Source organism: Anguilla anguilla, chromosome 7 (assembly GCF_013347855.1).
Source record: "Anguilla anguilla isolate fAngAng1 chromosome 7, fAngAng1.pri, whole genome shotgun sequence".
NCBI lineage: Eukaryota > Metazoa > Chordata > Actinopteri > Anguilliformes > Anguillidae > Anguilla > Anguilla anguilla.
The window spans coordinates 24098881-24117709 of NC_049207.1; the positions used below are offsets into that span (position 1 = coordinate 24098881).

The window sequence follows — 18829 nt, forward strand, 5'->3', positions numbered from 1 at the left end:
GGGGGGGGGGGGATTATTGGGCAAGTTTGCGTTAATCATGACATCATAATTTACTGAAATTATGACACTGTCACAGAGTGAGGCAGTGACATAATTTACAAGGTGCCCATAGCTGTGACTGAATTAATGTCACGCAGAACGCCGACCTGTTCGTTTCGATTCGGCTGCGAGAGGAACGGGCCCGTGATTCGGTCTGAAGCCGATCCGCAGGGGGGAGACCTGACGGGCTTTGTAACGCCATCCCCGCAATTAAAGCGGAGGGACAACAGCAAAGGGGAGATGAACAGCGACGGGCCGCATTAGGGGGATCAGACGGAGGCTACGGGCCTTTGAAGCCCACGGTGTGCGAGTGACCATCTGGGCTCCGTGTCCTAAAGAGGCTCTTTCCCTCCTAACGGGGTAACACAAACACACAGCCGCGCGAGGAAGGGAAAAAAAAAAGAAGAATCTCCTTCTTTTTTTCTTTTTTTCCCTCCCACAAGAGCCTCATTACAGAGCGGCAACGGCAGCGCGTGGAAGACAGGCAGAAGACGAGGGCGAACCAGCGGGGCCGCACTCACCAGAAGTTCTTGAAAGGAGTGGTTATCTCGAACCCCCTGCGCTCCACGTCCCTGACATGAGCGGACGTCAAGTCCACCACGGTAATCGCCAGCCCAGATTTAAAATCCTTCAGAGATAAAAAAAAACAAACAAGAGAACAGTGTCAGTCAGTAAAAGCGAGGTTAATGCGGTCAGGTCTGGGAGCTGGACTCCTTCCGTCAGAGCAGAGGCCTCCGGTGCAACCAGTACAACCAGGGTAAAAATATCCGGTAAGGTCAACTCCAAACCCTCTCTCGCACCTGGGAAAGGAAACCACACACACACACCAACTGCCTTAGCCACAAATCACCGCAACACACACACGTGCAAACCTAAAGAGCAAAATCCACGATTTTATGATTTTAAAAATCAAGAGCGAACTGCGAGCGTTTGTCATCTCCAGTTTCCTCCACCTACGGGACTTTGCTTTTAGTTTTTAATTCACAGCTCGAAAGCTATGACCTACAGAATGTTCGGGAGAGATGACCAGCGGTGATCGATCCATGATAAAGCTTAATTGACAAATCAATCACCTTGTGTCCTTCATACTACATTACACAGACTGATTTCAATTATATAGAATAGAAGACCATGTAGCAAATTAAAAATGACAATGTGGAAATTTCCCAGGGGAGAACAGCTATATTATAGAAGAAAAACAAACAATTATTATAAAAGTAATATCCGTAGGTGTGTTTGTTTGGGGGGAAGGGGGAGGGGGGGACTAGAACATCCTCTCCAGCTAAAGTATTTCTTAGCTTGATGTGTGAAGGTCACTCAAAACCTGTGATTGTATTTAAACATTTCAAAGGCTGCTCTGGAGCTCCTCTTGCAGCAACACTGGTTCATTGTGTTCTCACAACCATGAGTCATAGCCATGCTAGCCATGCTACCTCCACAGGGCGCCATTTAATTGGCTGTGGCAAGACCCAGGGAGGGAGGGGTGTAGTCTACCTGTCCTTGTCATACTTCACATTTCAAAGGCTTGCCACTTTGTTGAAAACATACGTAAAATAATATATTATCAAGATGATTCAACATTTCAATACATCTGAAATATATATATATTTGTTTTAATGTTGGCATAATATTTAATACAGGTTTCATTGCATTTGCAAAAAAAAGTCTTACACATTTATAATACATTGCAAATGTATTCCTTTTTCCTTACTGCTCAGACGGATCAGACACATTCGGTCTGTGTGAGTCTCCTTTATGATGAAGACACTGAAACCAAGGGCAGTCCTAACCCGGACCCCCCTAGCATTCGGCAAAGCAGATGAGCAGCCATCGAAAAAAGCTTCTCCCTATACTGAAAAAATAACAATTCACATTTTCATGAATACTGAGGGAGCGACCGCGGAAATGAATACGATGCGTCGTTTGTGAAAACCTGGCCCGCGAATGCACAACAGGAGCTTGTGGGGGGCCCAGTTCTCAGTGCAAGCAACACGAACAAGCCGTACACACTGCGAGATGCCGTGTTTGCCCGCGAAATGCAGCTCGAATCCATATTAAGATCAGGACGGCTGCAGGGCCTTAATTGAGCTGAATGATGGGGCATAGACACGGGGTCCGAAGAAACAGGAAACATGATTGCGATGGGATTCCCCCCCCCCCCCCGTCTATTATGGCTCGCAAATCGCGGTCCGCTCGCCGTCCTTGAGGAAAACATATTAATGAGGAGACATGTTATGGTGACCACTTCACGTCCCCTATCCACAGTCAAACACAATCATGGAAAGCAGACCCCTTGTTTGCTTTGTTCTCCACCCAAAAAACAACCACCCCCCCCCCCTTCCAGGAAGGGGTGTGGGTGTGTGTGGGGGGGGGGGGGGGGGGTTGTTTTTTGAGTTTAGCGGGTTGTAGATTAAGGGAAAAGCAATGTGAATTTGTGGAATAAGTGGTGCAGAGGATAGAACGTCAGATCCGTCTGGTTCCTAATGACCGCCATCCCTCCGCGTGGCCAATTACAGACATGCTGTTAGCATCCATCGAGCCGCACTGCTAGTTACCTCGCCGATATGTTCTCTGGCCCTCTTGCCCTGTCCAATTATTTCTTTGGGTCCGATGGTAAGAGCATAGCATGGAGCAGCACGGAGTAAAACAAAAGTTGCTTCTTAAAAATAAAATCAAATAAAAACTGGATTTTGCAATTATATGAGGAAAGAGAAAAACAAATGATAAAAAAATGAAAAAAACAACTTCAGTTTTGAGCACTGTATGAGTGTGTGTGTGCACGTCAACACATGTTTGAGCGTGTGTATATGCCCACACGGCAGTATTTTTTTTTCACGCCATTAGTTTTTAATGTCTTAGAAGTGCTATAAGAGGCAGTGTCCTCAGCAAACTATCAGCAAATTGAATTTAATGACTGCATTTGTCAGAGGAGGTCCCTAATTCACTCGCAATGCTTTTACCCATTGTCCATTCAATTACATAGCCTTTTGGTATGTAATTGAATGGACAACAGAAATCTAATAGCAGCCATGTGTAAATGAGGTGACCGTTAGAGGGGTTAATGAAAGCCGGAAGCCTCTGCACTCGATGGGCCTCTTTCCTCTTTAGCTTTCTCTTCTGGTTCATTCTCCTTTTGCTTTTTTTGCCCACGTCAGGATAATGGACCGGGTTTAAATTAAAAGCAACACACAGCTCATGACTGGCATCTCAATTCATATTATAGAGAGGCAAGTCTTTGCAAAGACCTTAACAAGTCCAGTGGAATTCTCTCTTGTTACCTCAATGGTGAAGATTAACTTACATTAACCACCGCATGAGGAAAAATCCATAGCATAAATCATACGTGTAAAAAAACACACACACACACAGCTCCATGCATACATAATGCATGATGTACATACAAAAATGTAAAAAAAAAAAAATAAATGCATACATCGGTTGAAGTGATTGAGATGGACAGACAGGCAGGGTACTTGCTCATCAATGGCATAATTAATTCATCTTGTCACTCCTGACATTCTCTGACAAGTGCATCAACACCTTGGGATGCAGCCTACTGTTACCGCGGTAACTGTGCAAGAAATCCAAAAGATTTAATGAAGCCGAAGATACATTTATCTTCGCTCACCTGAGCCATTTATAGTCAACCCATTAAATAAAATTTTTTTTTAAAAAACAATAACCAGAGGAGGTGTAGTCTCCAAATGCTGGGACTCACAGATCATGCCTCTGCAGACTTGCACATAAACGTGTAGGCTTAGGGGATACAGGACCCCCAGTATTTTCATATGAATTGGTCCCTAAACTAGATAGTATGCTTGCGGGACTTGACGTTTGACTATGTGAGATTTGGTTGAATTGAAACCCAATGCTTGCACATAAACACCACCGTAATGACATGTTTTCCACATCGACTTTAATGTCAAAGGACAAGGTCTTCACTGCGTTGAACAGGGTTACATTTGACTAGTGCTTCACAACAACCTTTAATCTCAATAATGTTGCGTGGCTTGAGTGTGTAAGCTGCATAATTGAGCTAAACAGAATCACAATAGTTTTTTTTTTCTCTTCCGCTACTGACCGTGGGGAACATATATCAATGCTGCTCTCCTGAGCATAAAAACAAGAACTACACATTCAAATCACTGATCACGCAACTTCTCTCCTTCCCTCAACCGATCCAACTCTCCTGTCCGCTCCGCGAACTTACAGGACGCGTCCTTGTAACTCTGAGGGGGAACTCACAGTGTGGCGCAGTGGAACTCCGGGGTGGCCTCTTGCTTGCCTTACTTGGCTCAAACATCAGATGGCGGCACTCCTGCTCTGCTCCTAAAATGTAGGAGCTCTTGCACCGACGGAGAGGTGTAATATTTACAGAATGTCACTCAATGTCCATGTCCTGAGTGAGGTGCAGAATACATCCGTGATAATATATTTTTTTTAAGAACCCGCACAATATTTTTTCAGCGTAAAACCTACTTCTGATAGAGTACTTTTCACTCTAACAGAGTTAGGACTTTTGCTGTGGAGAAGAAGACAACATGGCGAGACCAGCCAATCCGGGCTCAGCAATGATCAATCGAAACTGACACAGGGTTGCGTAGCCCATAGTGAATAAATAATTGTTTAGACTTTGGGACATCACCAAAACCAATACACTTAACCGAGTGCTCCTGTTGCCATATAATACTCTCCCACGTTCTCTCAGGTTGCACTAAACGAAGAAAATAATGAAAACCAAGCACAGAGGTGAGTTTGTAACACAGCACTATCGTGCACATGCTCATTTGCTGCACACAGACGTATGCTAACACAGAACCACTATCTCAAATGAATCTTCTGAGACATTTTGGGTTCACAGAGAGGGTTGGAATCATTGTGCATACATTAGTATATACATACAATGTTCATGCACAACCAGGGCTAGCGGTATTGCGAAGCAGGTGAGCTCAGAGTCACAGCCAATCCTTCAAGGAGTTGCTGGTGCCAGTAATTACCCACAATGCACCAGAACGCCACATGGAATCTACCCTCCCCGGTTCAGTGGGAGTTCATTTTTTTATTATTTATTCATAATTATTCACTTTTTTTTTATTTGAAAACATTGCATATTCAATTGGAAGGAATAGGTTAAAATGATAAATGAATGTTAAAAAAGAAAAGCATACCTGCTCTGTTTTACAGAGTCTAAGTTTAGAGCCCATCAGGGAGGCGAAGACTCTTCCTTTACACCCGCGCAGCTCCACGTAGCCACACATGTTTGCGCTGCTTTTGGAGGGCTTCTGGGAGACGGGGGACTGCGTTCTCATCGCTATTTGAAGAGCATTGATCCAGTCGCACTTGTCTCCTGCGTGGGGGCAGAAGCAGACGCACGCAGAGTTGTCATAACGACATATTAAAATAGCACGCGGCCACATTTCACCGCAGAACTTAATTTCGTTCCTGCGCGGCGCTTCCTAGCCGCGTGTTCGCCCTGCTCCTCGATGTCACGGAATCTCAGAATCCGCGAGAATCCACTGTAAACACCCGTGTCAATCTCTCCACCTCTCCGTCATGGGACCACAAGCCACTCAGATAAAGGACAAAATGAAAAGCAATCTTTGGTGTTTATCGCTGTGCCCGGCAATGCAGGAGAGGTGGAGATTGGCCCATGTGCTTCAGCTGAAAAGAGATTTTACAATTCATTTTGAGAGACTGCAGATGGGAACGTAAGTTTTGTGATTAATTATGGAGGGAACATCACAGGAAATGCACAGCCGCCAATTACCAGAGGGACTGCATGTCTTGAATACATGTATGCATGCACACACACATACACACACACACACACACACACGTGCACACACGCACACACACACACACACACAAACACAAACACACATACACACACACACACACACACACGTACAGACACACAAACACACATGCACACACACGCACACACACACATACACACACACACACACGCACACAGACGTTTTTTACTCAGGTGGCACAGCCATATTGTATGACAGTAAATCATTAATTGGTCCCAATGGTAACAAGCTCTAAAAATCTGGAAGCAAACTGAGTTTCCTCCAATGCACTCTCCAATCATTTGTAAATAGGTGTTAATACATCTCAAAAGCATGTAAGTCACAGACTGATTAATTAATATTTGAAGTACCAAAAAATGCATCAAATTCAAGCCAAGGTCTAATTTTACTATACACAGCCAGGGTAATCAGACTATACCAGATGGCTGCATGATTGTAAGAATGTGTACGTGTTTGTGAATGTGAGCAGGTGACCGGGTGCATGCGTGTGTGGGCATGCTTGTGTATGAGCTCTATTCTGCATGTGTGTGCATGTGTGTGTGTGAGTGTGGGTGCATGTGCGTGTGAGTGTGCGTGCATGTGCGTGTCAGTGTGTTTGTATGTGTGTGTGCATGCGAGTGTGTGTGTCTGCATGCATGTGTGTATGTCTTTGTGTGTGTGTTGGAGTATGTATGTACGTACATATGTATGCATGGGTGTATATAGGCCGTGGATGTGCGTGTATGTGTGTGTGCATGTGCGTGTGTGTGCGTGTGTGTGTGTGTGTTTCCCTGTGTGTGTGAGTGTGTGTAGGTGTGCACGTGTGAGTGTGTGCATGTGCATGTGTGTGTGTGTGTTTCCCTGTGTGTGTGAGTGTGTGAGTGTGTGCATGTGCATGCATGTGTGTGTGCGTGCGTGTGTGTGTGTGTGTGTGCATGCGAGTACGCGTGAGTGCGTGCATGTGCGTGTGTGCGTGTGTGCGAATGCATGTGCGTGCACGTGTGTGCGTGGGTGTCTGTGATATTGATGCTGTGGAACGCAGGCATACTGGGAGAGGGAGCAGAACAGCTGCACGGTCCTTCAGAGAGCCACTGTGAGCCAGAGCACATTAACAGCTGGAACCACTGCAGCTCTGCAGCACCTGCTAGCAGCTGCACACAGCTTTAGCATGAAGAAAACCGCTTCTGCAAACAAGAAGCCTCAGAACAGCAAGTCACCTGAGAAACAGTAATAATCAGGCCCTACCCCAGACCACAGGGCAGGAGAATCACTATCTACTCTGTCTTTACACAGGGCAGGAGTACTACTACCTACTCTGTCTTTACACTAGGCAGAAGTATCACTGTCTACTCTGTCATTACACAGGGCAGAAGAATCACTATCTACTCTGTCTTTACACAGGGCAGGAGTACCAGTACCTACTCTGTCTTTACACAGGGCAGAAGTATTGCTGTTTATTGTGTCTTTACACAGGGCGGAAGTATTACTATCTACTCTGTCTTTACACAGAGCAGGAATGTCACTATCTGCTCTGTCTTTACACAGGGCAGGACAGAGTATCACTATCTACTCTGTCTTTACACAGGGCGGGAGTATTACTATCTACTCTGTCTTTACACAGAGCAGGAATGTCACTATCTACTCCGTCTTTACACAGGGCAGGACAGAGTATCACTATCTACTCTGTCTTTACACAGGGCAGGAGTATCACTATCTACTCTGTATTTACACTGGGCAGCAGTATCACTATATACTCTGTCTGTACACTGGACAGGACTATCACAATATGTATTTACACTGGGAGGGAGTATCATGATCTACTCTGTCTTTACACTGTGTAGCAGTGTCACAGTTTACTCATGGCTGCAGAGCAGGAGTATAAGTCTTAATTTAATGCCTTAGAAAAAGTAGAGCACCTCAGAAAAAATAATTTGTGTGTGTGAACCCTTTGAAAAATGGTGTCGAAACAATTGTGCACTCATGCACTAGAATGCACACACTTACTGTACACCCCCATGAACACACACACACACACACACAGGGACACACACACAGACACACAAACGCATGCACACACACAGGGACACACACCTAATCACAATGAACCAACACCATTTCCGTTCTCCTTTCTTCCTCACTTGTGAGGACTCTGAGCTCAGGCACAGAGGCGCTCTCTGGCCTGCCCTAAAGAGAAGAGGATTTAGAATGGTCGCGATTCCAGTTGTCTCTTCGCCCTTCAGGTTTTTAAAGCCTCTCTCTGCCTTAAAAAAGTCATCCCTGGTCCCCTGCTTTTCTATACCTCTATACACAGCCCTATCCTGAAAAAGGCACGTATTCTGCTCCGACGGCGTCCACATCCGCACCCATCCTTTGTCCTCGCTCGCACCCCCGATGCCCCCCCCCCCCCCCCCATCGCCACCCCCTGAGCTGAACCTGAATGTATGCGTGTGCCCCAAGAGTTCCCCTGCCCGGCCTCATGCATTTATAAAGAGGCAAATCAATAATAAATCAAGGCTTCAATTATGTATGCCTCTTTACATCACCAATCTTTACTGTTCTTTCTTTCGTTTTTTTTTGCTTCTTAGTTCCATTACCTGACTGCGACTTTTTTGTTTGTCCAATGATTTATTCAAGCGATCCCATATTTACTTTGAAAGGGACGACTAGCCCAGGAAAGGAGGTTCGGCTCTGTTAAAAAATAACTTCCGTCGCCACCTGTGATGGACTCGTTACTTTTCGGAAATGTTTTGACCCCGCAGTCGCGGCAGAGTTTGTTCGGTGGCAGGGGAGGCGAGGGTGAGAAAAACCAGTCTAGACGGGTAAGCTTCCGCGGCTCTCCTGAAATGCTCAACGTACACGGCACGCAGAACCACACCGGGCCCGAGAAGGATGGGCCTCTTTCTACAGCTGGCCTCACCAGACACCATGAGGACAACCGAGTTCATCATTTCTTTTCTTCGCTTTTCTTTCCTTGTTTGTTAGCTGCGACCCTAGCAGCTCTATAGCTCTGTCAGTTGGTCGGTCGGCTGGTCCACAAAAAGTGTCCCACCCCGTAGTGGCCACAGTTTTCATCCCAGGTGACTGAAATTTGGCATGGACGTTGGTCATGACGTGTGTACAGTCGCAGCTATTGCGGATTCACGCTTGTTTTTACTTAATCTCTTAATTTCTTTCTTGTTTGAGCGTGAGTATTGACTGTGGTGCATTCTACATGACTGGTCAATCTTAATTCCAAAAAAATGCACACAAGCTATACAGTAGTTGACTGAACTAGAGGTACACACTGATTCCGCAGCTTCCAAACGTCAGCATCAAACACGCAGTGATTTTTACTCGAACTAAGTCTCACATTAGTCAACAATAAGCCAATACTTTTATTTATAACCCATTTGAATTCTTTTTTTGGTGAGATATTCTTAAGGAAATCCATTTTTGCCAAGACATTATACACCCCACTGTACCAGTCATACAAATGGATTTTCCATTTCTATGATGTCATAGAGAAAAGACAGACGACACACTTTCTTCTCATGGAGGAAATGCAAACTGATAGTATCTATGCTGCTCTCTTTACTCTATAATGTTATACTGCCTCCACCATGACTCATACAGCCATTCGCAATTCACTTTACATTATCACTCTATTCCCTCTGTGTGTATGTGTGTGTGTGAATACATTTGTATGTGGTTATATATTAAAAATATATATATATACCTGGACATACATTTATGTATGTCTCTGCGTGATAGCACATGTGTGTGTCTGAACACATGTGTATGCAAGTGTGGGTATGTTTATGCGCCTAAATTTGTGCATATGAGCATGCTTGTGTGTCTTTGTGCACTCAACTGTGTGCGCATGTGTGTGTTTGCGTGTGTGTGTGTGCGCGCGCGTGTGTGTGTATGTGTGTGTGTGTGTGCGCGCGCGTGTGTGTGTATGTGTGTGTACGCACATCGCAGCAAGCGTCGGTTGCCATGACGGCTCGTTCGCATGTGCTTGTGAACATGATAATCACAGACGGAATAAATAGCTCAGAGATCTCACATTTTATGAGACATAAAAAAATGCACGTGCATGCACATCACATGGGAATTGACAGAAACAAAGCAAAGCAAAAATGCTAAGTAAAAAGGTTAACTGAACGAGCAGGGTAAGATGGTGGCAGGTTTGGTTAAAGCTCTCAGGCCTCTCCCCTCTGAGGTTGTGGGTACAGACACACTCAAGGCTAATTCATGCTTCGGAGACAAAGTGTCGTACAACAAAGTGTCGGATGACAGAACTTTGTCCTTTTGCATTTATATTTCAGCGACAGTGCGCGTTGTTACTATAGCAACCAGACGCCAAGCCCAGCAGTGGTTTGTTTGCATTCCGCGAAAAATGGCACGCCTGCACATTAGAGGAGATTTTCCGCTTGCTGCGGCTCTTATGAGTGAGTCGCTGTTCTGAGTGAGCGTGCTGTTCGCGTGCTGAGTAAAGCACCTGCATGGTCGCTGTAAAGCATCTGCATGGTCCCTGTAAAACACCTGCATGGTCCCTGTAAAACACCTGCATGGTCCCTGTAAAGCACCAGCATGGTCGCTGTAAAGCATCTGCATGGTCCCTGTAAAACACCTGCATGGTCCCTGTAAAACACCTGCATGGTCCCTGTAAAACACCTGCATGGTCGCTGTAAAGCATCTGCATGGTCCCTGTAAAACACCTGTATGGTCTCTGTAAAGCACCAGCATGGTCCCTGTAAAACACCAGTATGGTCTCTGTAAAACACCTGTATGGTCCCTGTAAAACACCTGTATGGTCCCTGTAAAACACCAGAATGGTCCCTGTAAAACACCTGTATGGTCGCTGTAAAACACCAGTATGGTCTCTGTAAAACACCTGTATGGTCTCTGTAAAACATCTGCATGGTCTCTGTAAAACACCTGTATGGTCTCTGTAAAACACCAGTATGGTCTCTGTAACACACCTGCATGGTCCCTGTAAAACACCTGTATGGTCTCTGTAAAACACCTGTATGGTCTCTGTAAAACATCTGTATGGTCTCTGTAAAACACCTGTATGGTCTCTGTAAAACACCTGCATGGTCCCTGTAAAACACCTGTATGGTCTCTGTAAAACACCAGTATGGTCTCTGTAAAACACCAGTATGGTGTCTGTAAAACCCCTGTATGGTCTCTGTAAAACACCTGTATGGTCTCTGTAAAACATCTGTATGGTCTCTGTAAAACACCAGTCTGGTCCCTGTAAAACACCAGTATGGTCTGTAAATCACCTGTATGGTCTCTGTAAAACACCTGCATGGTCCCTGTAAAACACCTGTATGGTCTCTGTAAAACACCAGTATGGTCCCTGTAAAACACCAGTATGGTCTCTGTAAAACACCTGTATGGTCTCTGTAAAACACCAGTATGGTCCCTGAAAAACACCAGTATGGTCTCTGTAAAACACCAGTATGGTCTGTAAATCACCTGTATGGTCTCTGTAAAACACCAGTATGGTCCCTGTAAAACACCTGTATGGTCTCTGTAAAACACTAGTATGGTCCCTGTAAAACACCAGTATGGTCTCTGTAAAACACTAGTATGGTCCCTGTAAAACACCTGTATAGTCTCTGTAAAACACCAGTATGGTCCCTGTAAAACACCTGCATGGTCTCTGTAAAACACCTGTATGGTCTCTGTAAAACACCAGTATGGTCCCTGAAAAACACCAGTATGGTCTCTGTAAAACACCTGCATGGTCTCTGTAAAACACCTGCATGGTCTCTGTAAAACACCTGTATGGTCTCTGTAAAACACTTGTATGGTCTCTGTAAAACATCTGTATTATGTCTCCTTGAAAAAGCCTGACCAGACATCCTCTTTTCTCCAGATATTTCTACATTTGGGGACGAAAAATTCCCAACCAGACAGGACTTCTAAATTCCTAAAACTGTCCGGTTAGGTTTTGCTCATTCCATAAACTTTATATAGACAAATAGCCTATAGTGTTATGTTCATAATGGCACCTGGCCCGGTCCTCTGTTTTTTAAATCCAATATATGGTCACCCTACCATAAAATCGGAATAAGACTGTGCAAAATACATGTAATACAACTGTCCAAAAGATGTCTGTAAGTTCTATGGACAGGTGAATCTGGCTCCCAGTTATTTGTAGTTTGCGGAGATACAGCATCGTAAAGGTCTAACTAGTTTCTAGTTCAAATGCATTTAACTATTGAACTATTGGGCAGGTGGGATCAGCTCTTCTGGTCAAAAATACACATAATCAGCACAACTACAAATTACTGCAGCTGCAAAGATAAACAGACTTTGCTGAAAATAGAAGTAAAGGGTAGAATACTCATGGAAAAAATGATATGAAGATCTAATACCTTTATCTATTTTGAAGAACAACATCAAGCATAACAGCCATTAGAATGAAAATCAGAGCTAATATTTGTCAGGGGAAACATGAAATGGCAGGGCTACACTTTCATTAGGGTCTTCTGAATGTGAGAAAAAAAAATGACTGCATTTGTAGATTTTAAAGACCAAAACACGTTCATTTCGAATCTCAAACGCGCTTTTCCTCTCTATGCAAGATTGAATACTTAATGTTTTTGTTTGTTTTACAAAGTCACGTATATTATACATTGCTTGACATCAACAGTGGATCCTTACTGTGGCTTAAGCACATGTAAGGTATACACTTCACAGCATTTTAATCATATAAAACAGTCTGATCTTCCATAATGTTATAATGACAGTGTTATGTTGGGAACAAATAAAAACTGAAAAAATGAAACCTTGAGAAAACCTATTACTGGCAGTCTAAACGGCCACTGGTGCTGGCGCCGTTCTTTAATACACTGCTGTAAAGGAACGGCTGAAGTCTAAACACAGCATATCACTTGAGAGGGGAGTTTAATTTAAGTACTGTTGTACATTGTCCTTTGCAGCTCAGTTATTGCTAATGGTACCGAAAATTGAAAATATAATATGTTGCTCCATGTTGTATATGTATATGTTGTAGGTGTGACCAACCCTGGTGCTGCAGGCCTGCTGGTTTCTGCTTCTACTCAGTGCTTAATTAATTAAATCAGTTGCTGCTACTGTTATTGATGATGAGTGTTCCTTTCTGCATCCATTTCCCAGAATGCATTTACTCAATCTTAGCTTGTTAGCACAGAACAACTGCACTTCCAAAAAGGATAAACATCCAATTTCCACAAAATTAGTCTGGATGATATCTGTACCACCCATAATCCACAGAAAATAGGAAATATAGAGCAATTAATTGTAGCCTGTTTTATACGCTTAAGGAATATTGTTTTAAATGGGCTCATTTTCTTGGCCATTAAAACAATATAAGGGCTTTCTCTGGGCCTATGTCACTGCCAGCTTCTGTAAAGCAGGAGCAGAACACTCCGATGTAAAATACACAGAGAAGTTAGGCTTTAAGCAAGTGGGTTCATTTCAGAAAAGACCAAAGTCAAGTTGATGTGCAAGAAAGTGAGCGAATGAGATACTCGGTTAAGTCCATTATAATAAATGAAGGACAAAGTGGCCGGGCGAATAAAACCAAACAAGGCCATTACAGCGAGCCAAACGGGACACAAACACCATTTAAGGAGACCGCGTTTTTGGAAACCACCTCGGTTACGGTGCCTGGCACGCTTCGTTTGGGGATGGGTTACTCCACGGGCGAACTCCGCCACTGTGCCTCCGCCTCCAGACCCCCAACAGCAAGAATGACACGGAGCTTGTGGGACTCGTTAAAGAAGTTGGTCCATGCCATCCAACTGAGGAGGATGATGTTTGCACAGAGTCAATTCCTTCATCCCCCTTACTGACAATATATTGAAAGGAGAGAGAGAGAGAGAGAGAGAGAGAGAGACAGAGAGACGCTCGCTCGTCCTGGCCGGCCCACATTCGGCATTCACAGGGGAGAGTGGAAGAAACGGCGAAGGTGGGAAGAAGATTCCTTTACCTTCCTTTTCAACCCGAAAAACAAAGGTCCTCTGGGATGTCACGACTTCAAACTTGTTGTCCCCCAAGCCTCGAACCCTGGTCACCAACGAGATGGGAACGAGTCCTTTGGAGTACATTTCCTGCAACACAGAGAAATCGGCATTTTGTAAAACAGGCAAAAGCAGCAAGCAAACACACAAGCACATGCATGTACACACTCAAACACACGCGCACACACATGAATGCCACACACGCATCCAGACACACTCACACACACACACACACACACAAACGCACGGTGAATGTTAACGTATGCCACGCAGGGCCTCCCATATATACAGGCAGCTGGGAAACATGCATTCCTAGGCCGGGCCCAGAAGACTTGTTCAGGACACTGGGGACTCCACTTCATCTGAATATCCCCTTTAAAAATCCCTGCACCCCAAATAAGATGCACAGATACAGGGTAGGGCTGCCACCCGGATCTGTGTTTCTGTCATAACATCACAAACAACACCAACTGCACCAGCGTAAAACGAGAACACGTTCCCAGCCATACGAATGGCCAGCCCTTACAAAAATTTTACATACTGCAATATGTTATAAATGTGTGCACTTGTTTGAAAAGAACTATATTTCACAGCAGTGTACGTTCTATATTGCAATCTCAGAATATGTCCAAAAGCACAGAATATGTCCAAAAACAACTAATATACAGTTACTGATGACAGAGGTATGACAAACAGTTTCTGAAAACAAAAAATAATGTATATATTTGCCCATTTGTTGTGAAGTGTGGCAATATCTCGACAATATAAGGGAGAGTACATTGCGATACACATTAGCTTAGCCACCGGCTTTATTCAGGCCAAGTAGCATGGCTAACATTGTTGGATTGGATCTGCACAGCTGGAAATGTGCTGAAGCAGTCCCAGCAAAGTACCTTAATCTCAAGGTAGTCAGGGTACAGTATCAGCACCCTTGTCTGGTTTCGCACCTGCGATAAACTGATTACCTGCCATGGTCCATAACCGCCATGAAAAACTCCACTGCACTGCAAGACTTGAATAAGTGCTTATGATTCATAGAAACTATATATGAAAAACCTTCAAGTAAAGTAAAACTTTTCTTATTTATTTCTGTCTCCTTGCCAGCGAAGTTCTAGTTACAGTGGAAGAATTCAGAACAAAATAAACCGATCTTCTCAATTGTCGCCGTTGTAAAATAAAAGGTTATATTTGGTAACTCTATTACTTATCTGAATAATACCATTTTCAGTGTAAAGCATGCTTAACGCTTTGCAGCTTTGCTGGTGAGATTGACCTGATTCTGATTTCCCCGGAAAGAGACCTCCCTGGCTCACTGGGAGGATGTATTGAGAGGAAAAGGAGAGGGAGATTCATCCCCTTTGTCTTTTAATTAAGATAATGACCTTGACCTTGTGTGGACAGCGCTTTCTTATAACCTTTGGCCCAAAACTTACTGGAGCACAGACTATCGGGGAGAGAGCAAGAGACAGAGAGAGAGAGAGAGAGAAAGAGAGAGAGAGACAGAGAGAGAAAGAGAGAGACTACGAAGAGAAATAAAGAGCAGATAAAAAAAGCTATAAGAGAGTGAGATAGATGGGAAGAAAAGGTAGAGAAAAAGAAAGGAGACAGAAAGAAAAACGGGAGAGTCGGAGAGATAGAGTGAAAAGAGAAACGAGAGGGAGAGAGCAAACAGGGAGACGGAGAGAGCTGCGGAGGGAAGAGACAGAGGGGTCAAAGGAAGCGCTATCCTCCCAAATTAAGGCTGGATGTTAACAATCGCAGGAACAGCTAACCCTAATTACTGAAGCAGAGCATGTGCCGTGCACCCAGGGAATTTGCAATCTCACCAATTTAGTGCTGCAGCGCTGCACTGATAGGGCTGTGAACTTCCGCGCATTTTAATAAGCTGCTCTAAATTCGGGGGGGGGTGGGGGGGGTAGAGGAGGGTGGAGGGGGGGGGGGGGTGCGGATGGCTCTATCAGATGCTAAGTGCCGATAATTATGCATTATCTGGGTTATGTTTAATTAATTGTTTTTCATTTATATTTTTGGTAACAAAGGACTTCTTAATCAGGAACGCAGCTGTAAATACAATATGGTCTAGAGATGTGCAACAGAATCATTAAGATCCGATAACCGCCAGACTCCTCCACACGCCCAGCCGAATGCCTAACCGTACACAGGCTGTAAGAGCCATACGAGAGATAAGCTAAGAGGCTAATTGCTAGGATGTGCAGCCCTCCATATCTTTGTGCTGAGATTATGGACATGTCTGAGGCTAAGTGCGTCTAGTTCCTGCTCTTCTCTTTCTCTCCCTCTCTCTTCTCCCTTTTACGTTTGGAGGTACTGATGTGATGGGCCGCCATGGATCTCTGCCTGCATGCCTGAGTCTCTCTCTCTCTCTCTCTCTCTCTCTCTCTCTGTCTCTCTCTCTCTCCATCTCTATTGCTCGATTCAAGGATTCAAACTTGGGTGGTTATAGTGTTGCAAAACCATTTTAGGAAATTAAAATATAAGACCCGACACCATGTGTGTGTGCATGTGTGTCTACACCTCTCTGTGTATAAATATATTTATATACTTCAGGAGGCAATTTTCACGGTGAAGCTAAAAGCCTTCAGTAATAGAGATTATACCAGGGAAGAAGAGAAAAAAGCTGTTCTTTTGTGCACCAGCCACCACAGACCTGCCGCGCAGCACTGCTTGGTGGAGGTATAGGGACACCCTCTGGCCACAGTTGGAACTGCATTTTTTTTTGTGTGTGTGCAAAATGTGTCAAGAATATCAGTACAGTCAATGAGGAAAAGGATAAAATGAAAGTTAAAAAACAGCATTAATGACTTCCATATTAAGACGTACTTATTAACTCAAACGGCCTGTTGCAATTCCTAAAAGGTACAAATCATCCAAAATAACCAGAACTCCATAAAAAGGCTCAGTCAGTTTTCATTAACATCAACATCAATACAGTCACACAATCCTGTTCGCCTTATTTAGGAAGGCTGGCACAAGAAAAGGAAAGAAGCGAATGCCATCTGAAATTAAGAGGTCTTAAGAAGACAGAAAAGTTTCAGAAAGGCATGAAAAAGCATTGGGTGTCTCAATGGCTCACAGGATACTCAAAGCTCCTAATGTGCGGGCATGGAAAAGCTAGGCTTTGGCTTCTATTTTGACCCACGCCCCCCCCACCCCACCCCACCCCACCCGCCCACCCTGCCCAAGGCCCTGCAAGCCCCACCAAACTTCACAAACCCTCCGAGACTCTGCTTAACCCATTAAGGTGTAAGATCACAAATATGTGTTAGAATGTTCTTCACTGAACATAGTAATACTGATGAAACAAACACTACAAGCAATTTCAAAGCAGTGGAGTTCTAGAACACTGACTTAGAATGTTGAAAAAAACATTACAAAAAGCCTACTCTTCAAAGGGTTAAGTGGAAGTGAAGTTTGAAGCGGAGGAGAGAGACATTGTTGAAATCAGAGCCAAGGTACAGAGGCCCCGCCCCCAATCTGAAGGTGACTTCAGCACGCCCAGAGCGAGCATCTGTCACGCCCACGGATGATGTCACCTGTTTTGATGTCACCATGGCACCACGGCGACGAGCAATGACTGTTTCATTGTGGACTTTTCTTCAGATGCACCACGAGATAGAAGTAGAACTATGGTAGCCATTACACACAATTGCACTGGAGGTGAAACTGATAAATAAAATAGATCTAAAAATGTTGATAAAAGATGGTAAAGGGAGCATATCTATATCTATATATATATATATATATATATATGTATATATTTTAACTCCTTATCACACAAACAGCAGTTGAGGTGAAAATTCACAAAGGATATAGTACAAAAACTGTGCATGGTGAAAGAAGTATTCATACTGTTATTACATACTTATGTTCAAACATTTTTAATCCCCATTTATAAACATCTTTAATCCTCAAAGATTTTTTTATTTATTTTCCCACTTTGTGAAAGCCGATGCTTTGTAGGCCCATCCCATGGCTGTAATGGGCTCTTTAAATCTGAGAAGGAGCAGGCCGGCGAGAGAGTCCTTAGTAGGGTTACTTAGTAGTGCTAATTGTTTGAATGTTGTTATTGAACATCATCAAGGTGGTTGTTTGCTGTTGTTTGTTTGTTGCTGCTGCTGCTGTTGTTGTTGTTAGCGGTGGAGGTGTGGGTGCTTTACTATTACAATTTCATCAGTCAGTCATGGAAATGAATCCAAGAAAAGTTGAGCTAGCACAGCACATGACTATGTTGACATACATCCATCTATCTCCCCTATATGGATCTAGTAGTATAGCATATCAATAATCACCACAGGGTTATGGTCTTCCATTGGGCGATACCGCATAATAATGCGTTAGCCTATGCCGAAGACGCTGTGCAACAATCAACTGCATCTGATCAAATATGCTCAGAGGCATGCTGGTGTATCGAGGGAAGTACTTGACGTCTCTCAGTCTCGTTTCTCTAAAGAGAGAATTGTACTGTGCCAACAAGTGCCACCTCCTATTAAATTCCATGACACGCGCCCTCTTTGTTTGCTTTCTCCTTCTGACTGGTAAAGAAGCAGACGTAATGACATCCTGCAGAGTAGTCTGAATTCCTCCATTATTGATGACTGACGAGTGCCTCTGGAATGGAATGTCGCTGAAGCGCCTTTGTACTATTAGAATGTTCCAGAATGTTTAAGCCAAGCAGAGGCCACACCGGGGACCACAATAAGGATATCGGCTGCCTCCAGTCACAGTCACAGGAGCATAGCATGCATTAAAGCGTCCTTTATAATACCAACGCAGCCCGCACGCGCCCTTCAAAATGCCAATGCAGATATAATACTGGCACTACACAGGTCCAGTACAGCGCGAAGAAACTAAACTAGGCTATGTATGCATTTGTATTGCTATACACTCAAATTAAATCTATATAATGACGCATTTACTGTACAATCATTTGGTTTCAATTTCGGGTGCCGTTTTTTATATAACAACTGCCTAGCGACA

General features: G+C 44.0%; 1 protein-coding gene across 1 annotated transcript in view; it reads right to left on the minus strand.

Annotated features, from left to right (window-relative positions):
- Positions 1-18829, minus strand: part of zmp:0000000660 (arf-GAP with Rho-GAP domain, ANK repeat and PH domain-containing protein 2) — a 126263-nt gene that overhangs the window by 78475 nt on the left and 28959 nt on the right. The window contains exons 8-10 of the mRNA XM_035427678.1: positions 13804-13924; positions 5208-5386; positions 561-667 (exon numbers count right to left, since the gene is read on the minus strand). Of these exons, the coding sequence (XP_035283569.1) occupies positions 561-667; positions 5208-5386; positions 13804-13924 (407 nt within the window). The remainder of the gene's footprint in view (positions 1-560; positions 668-5207; positions 5387-13803; positions 13925-18829) is intronic.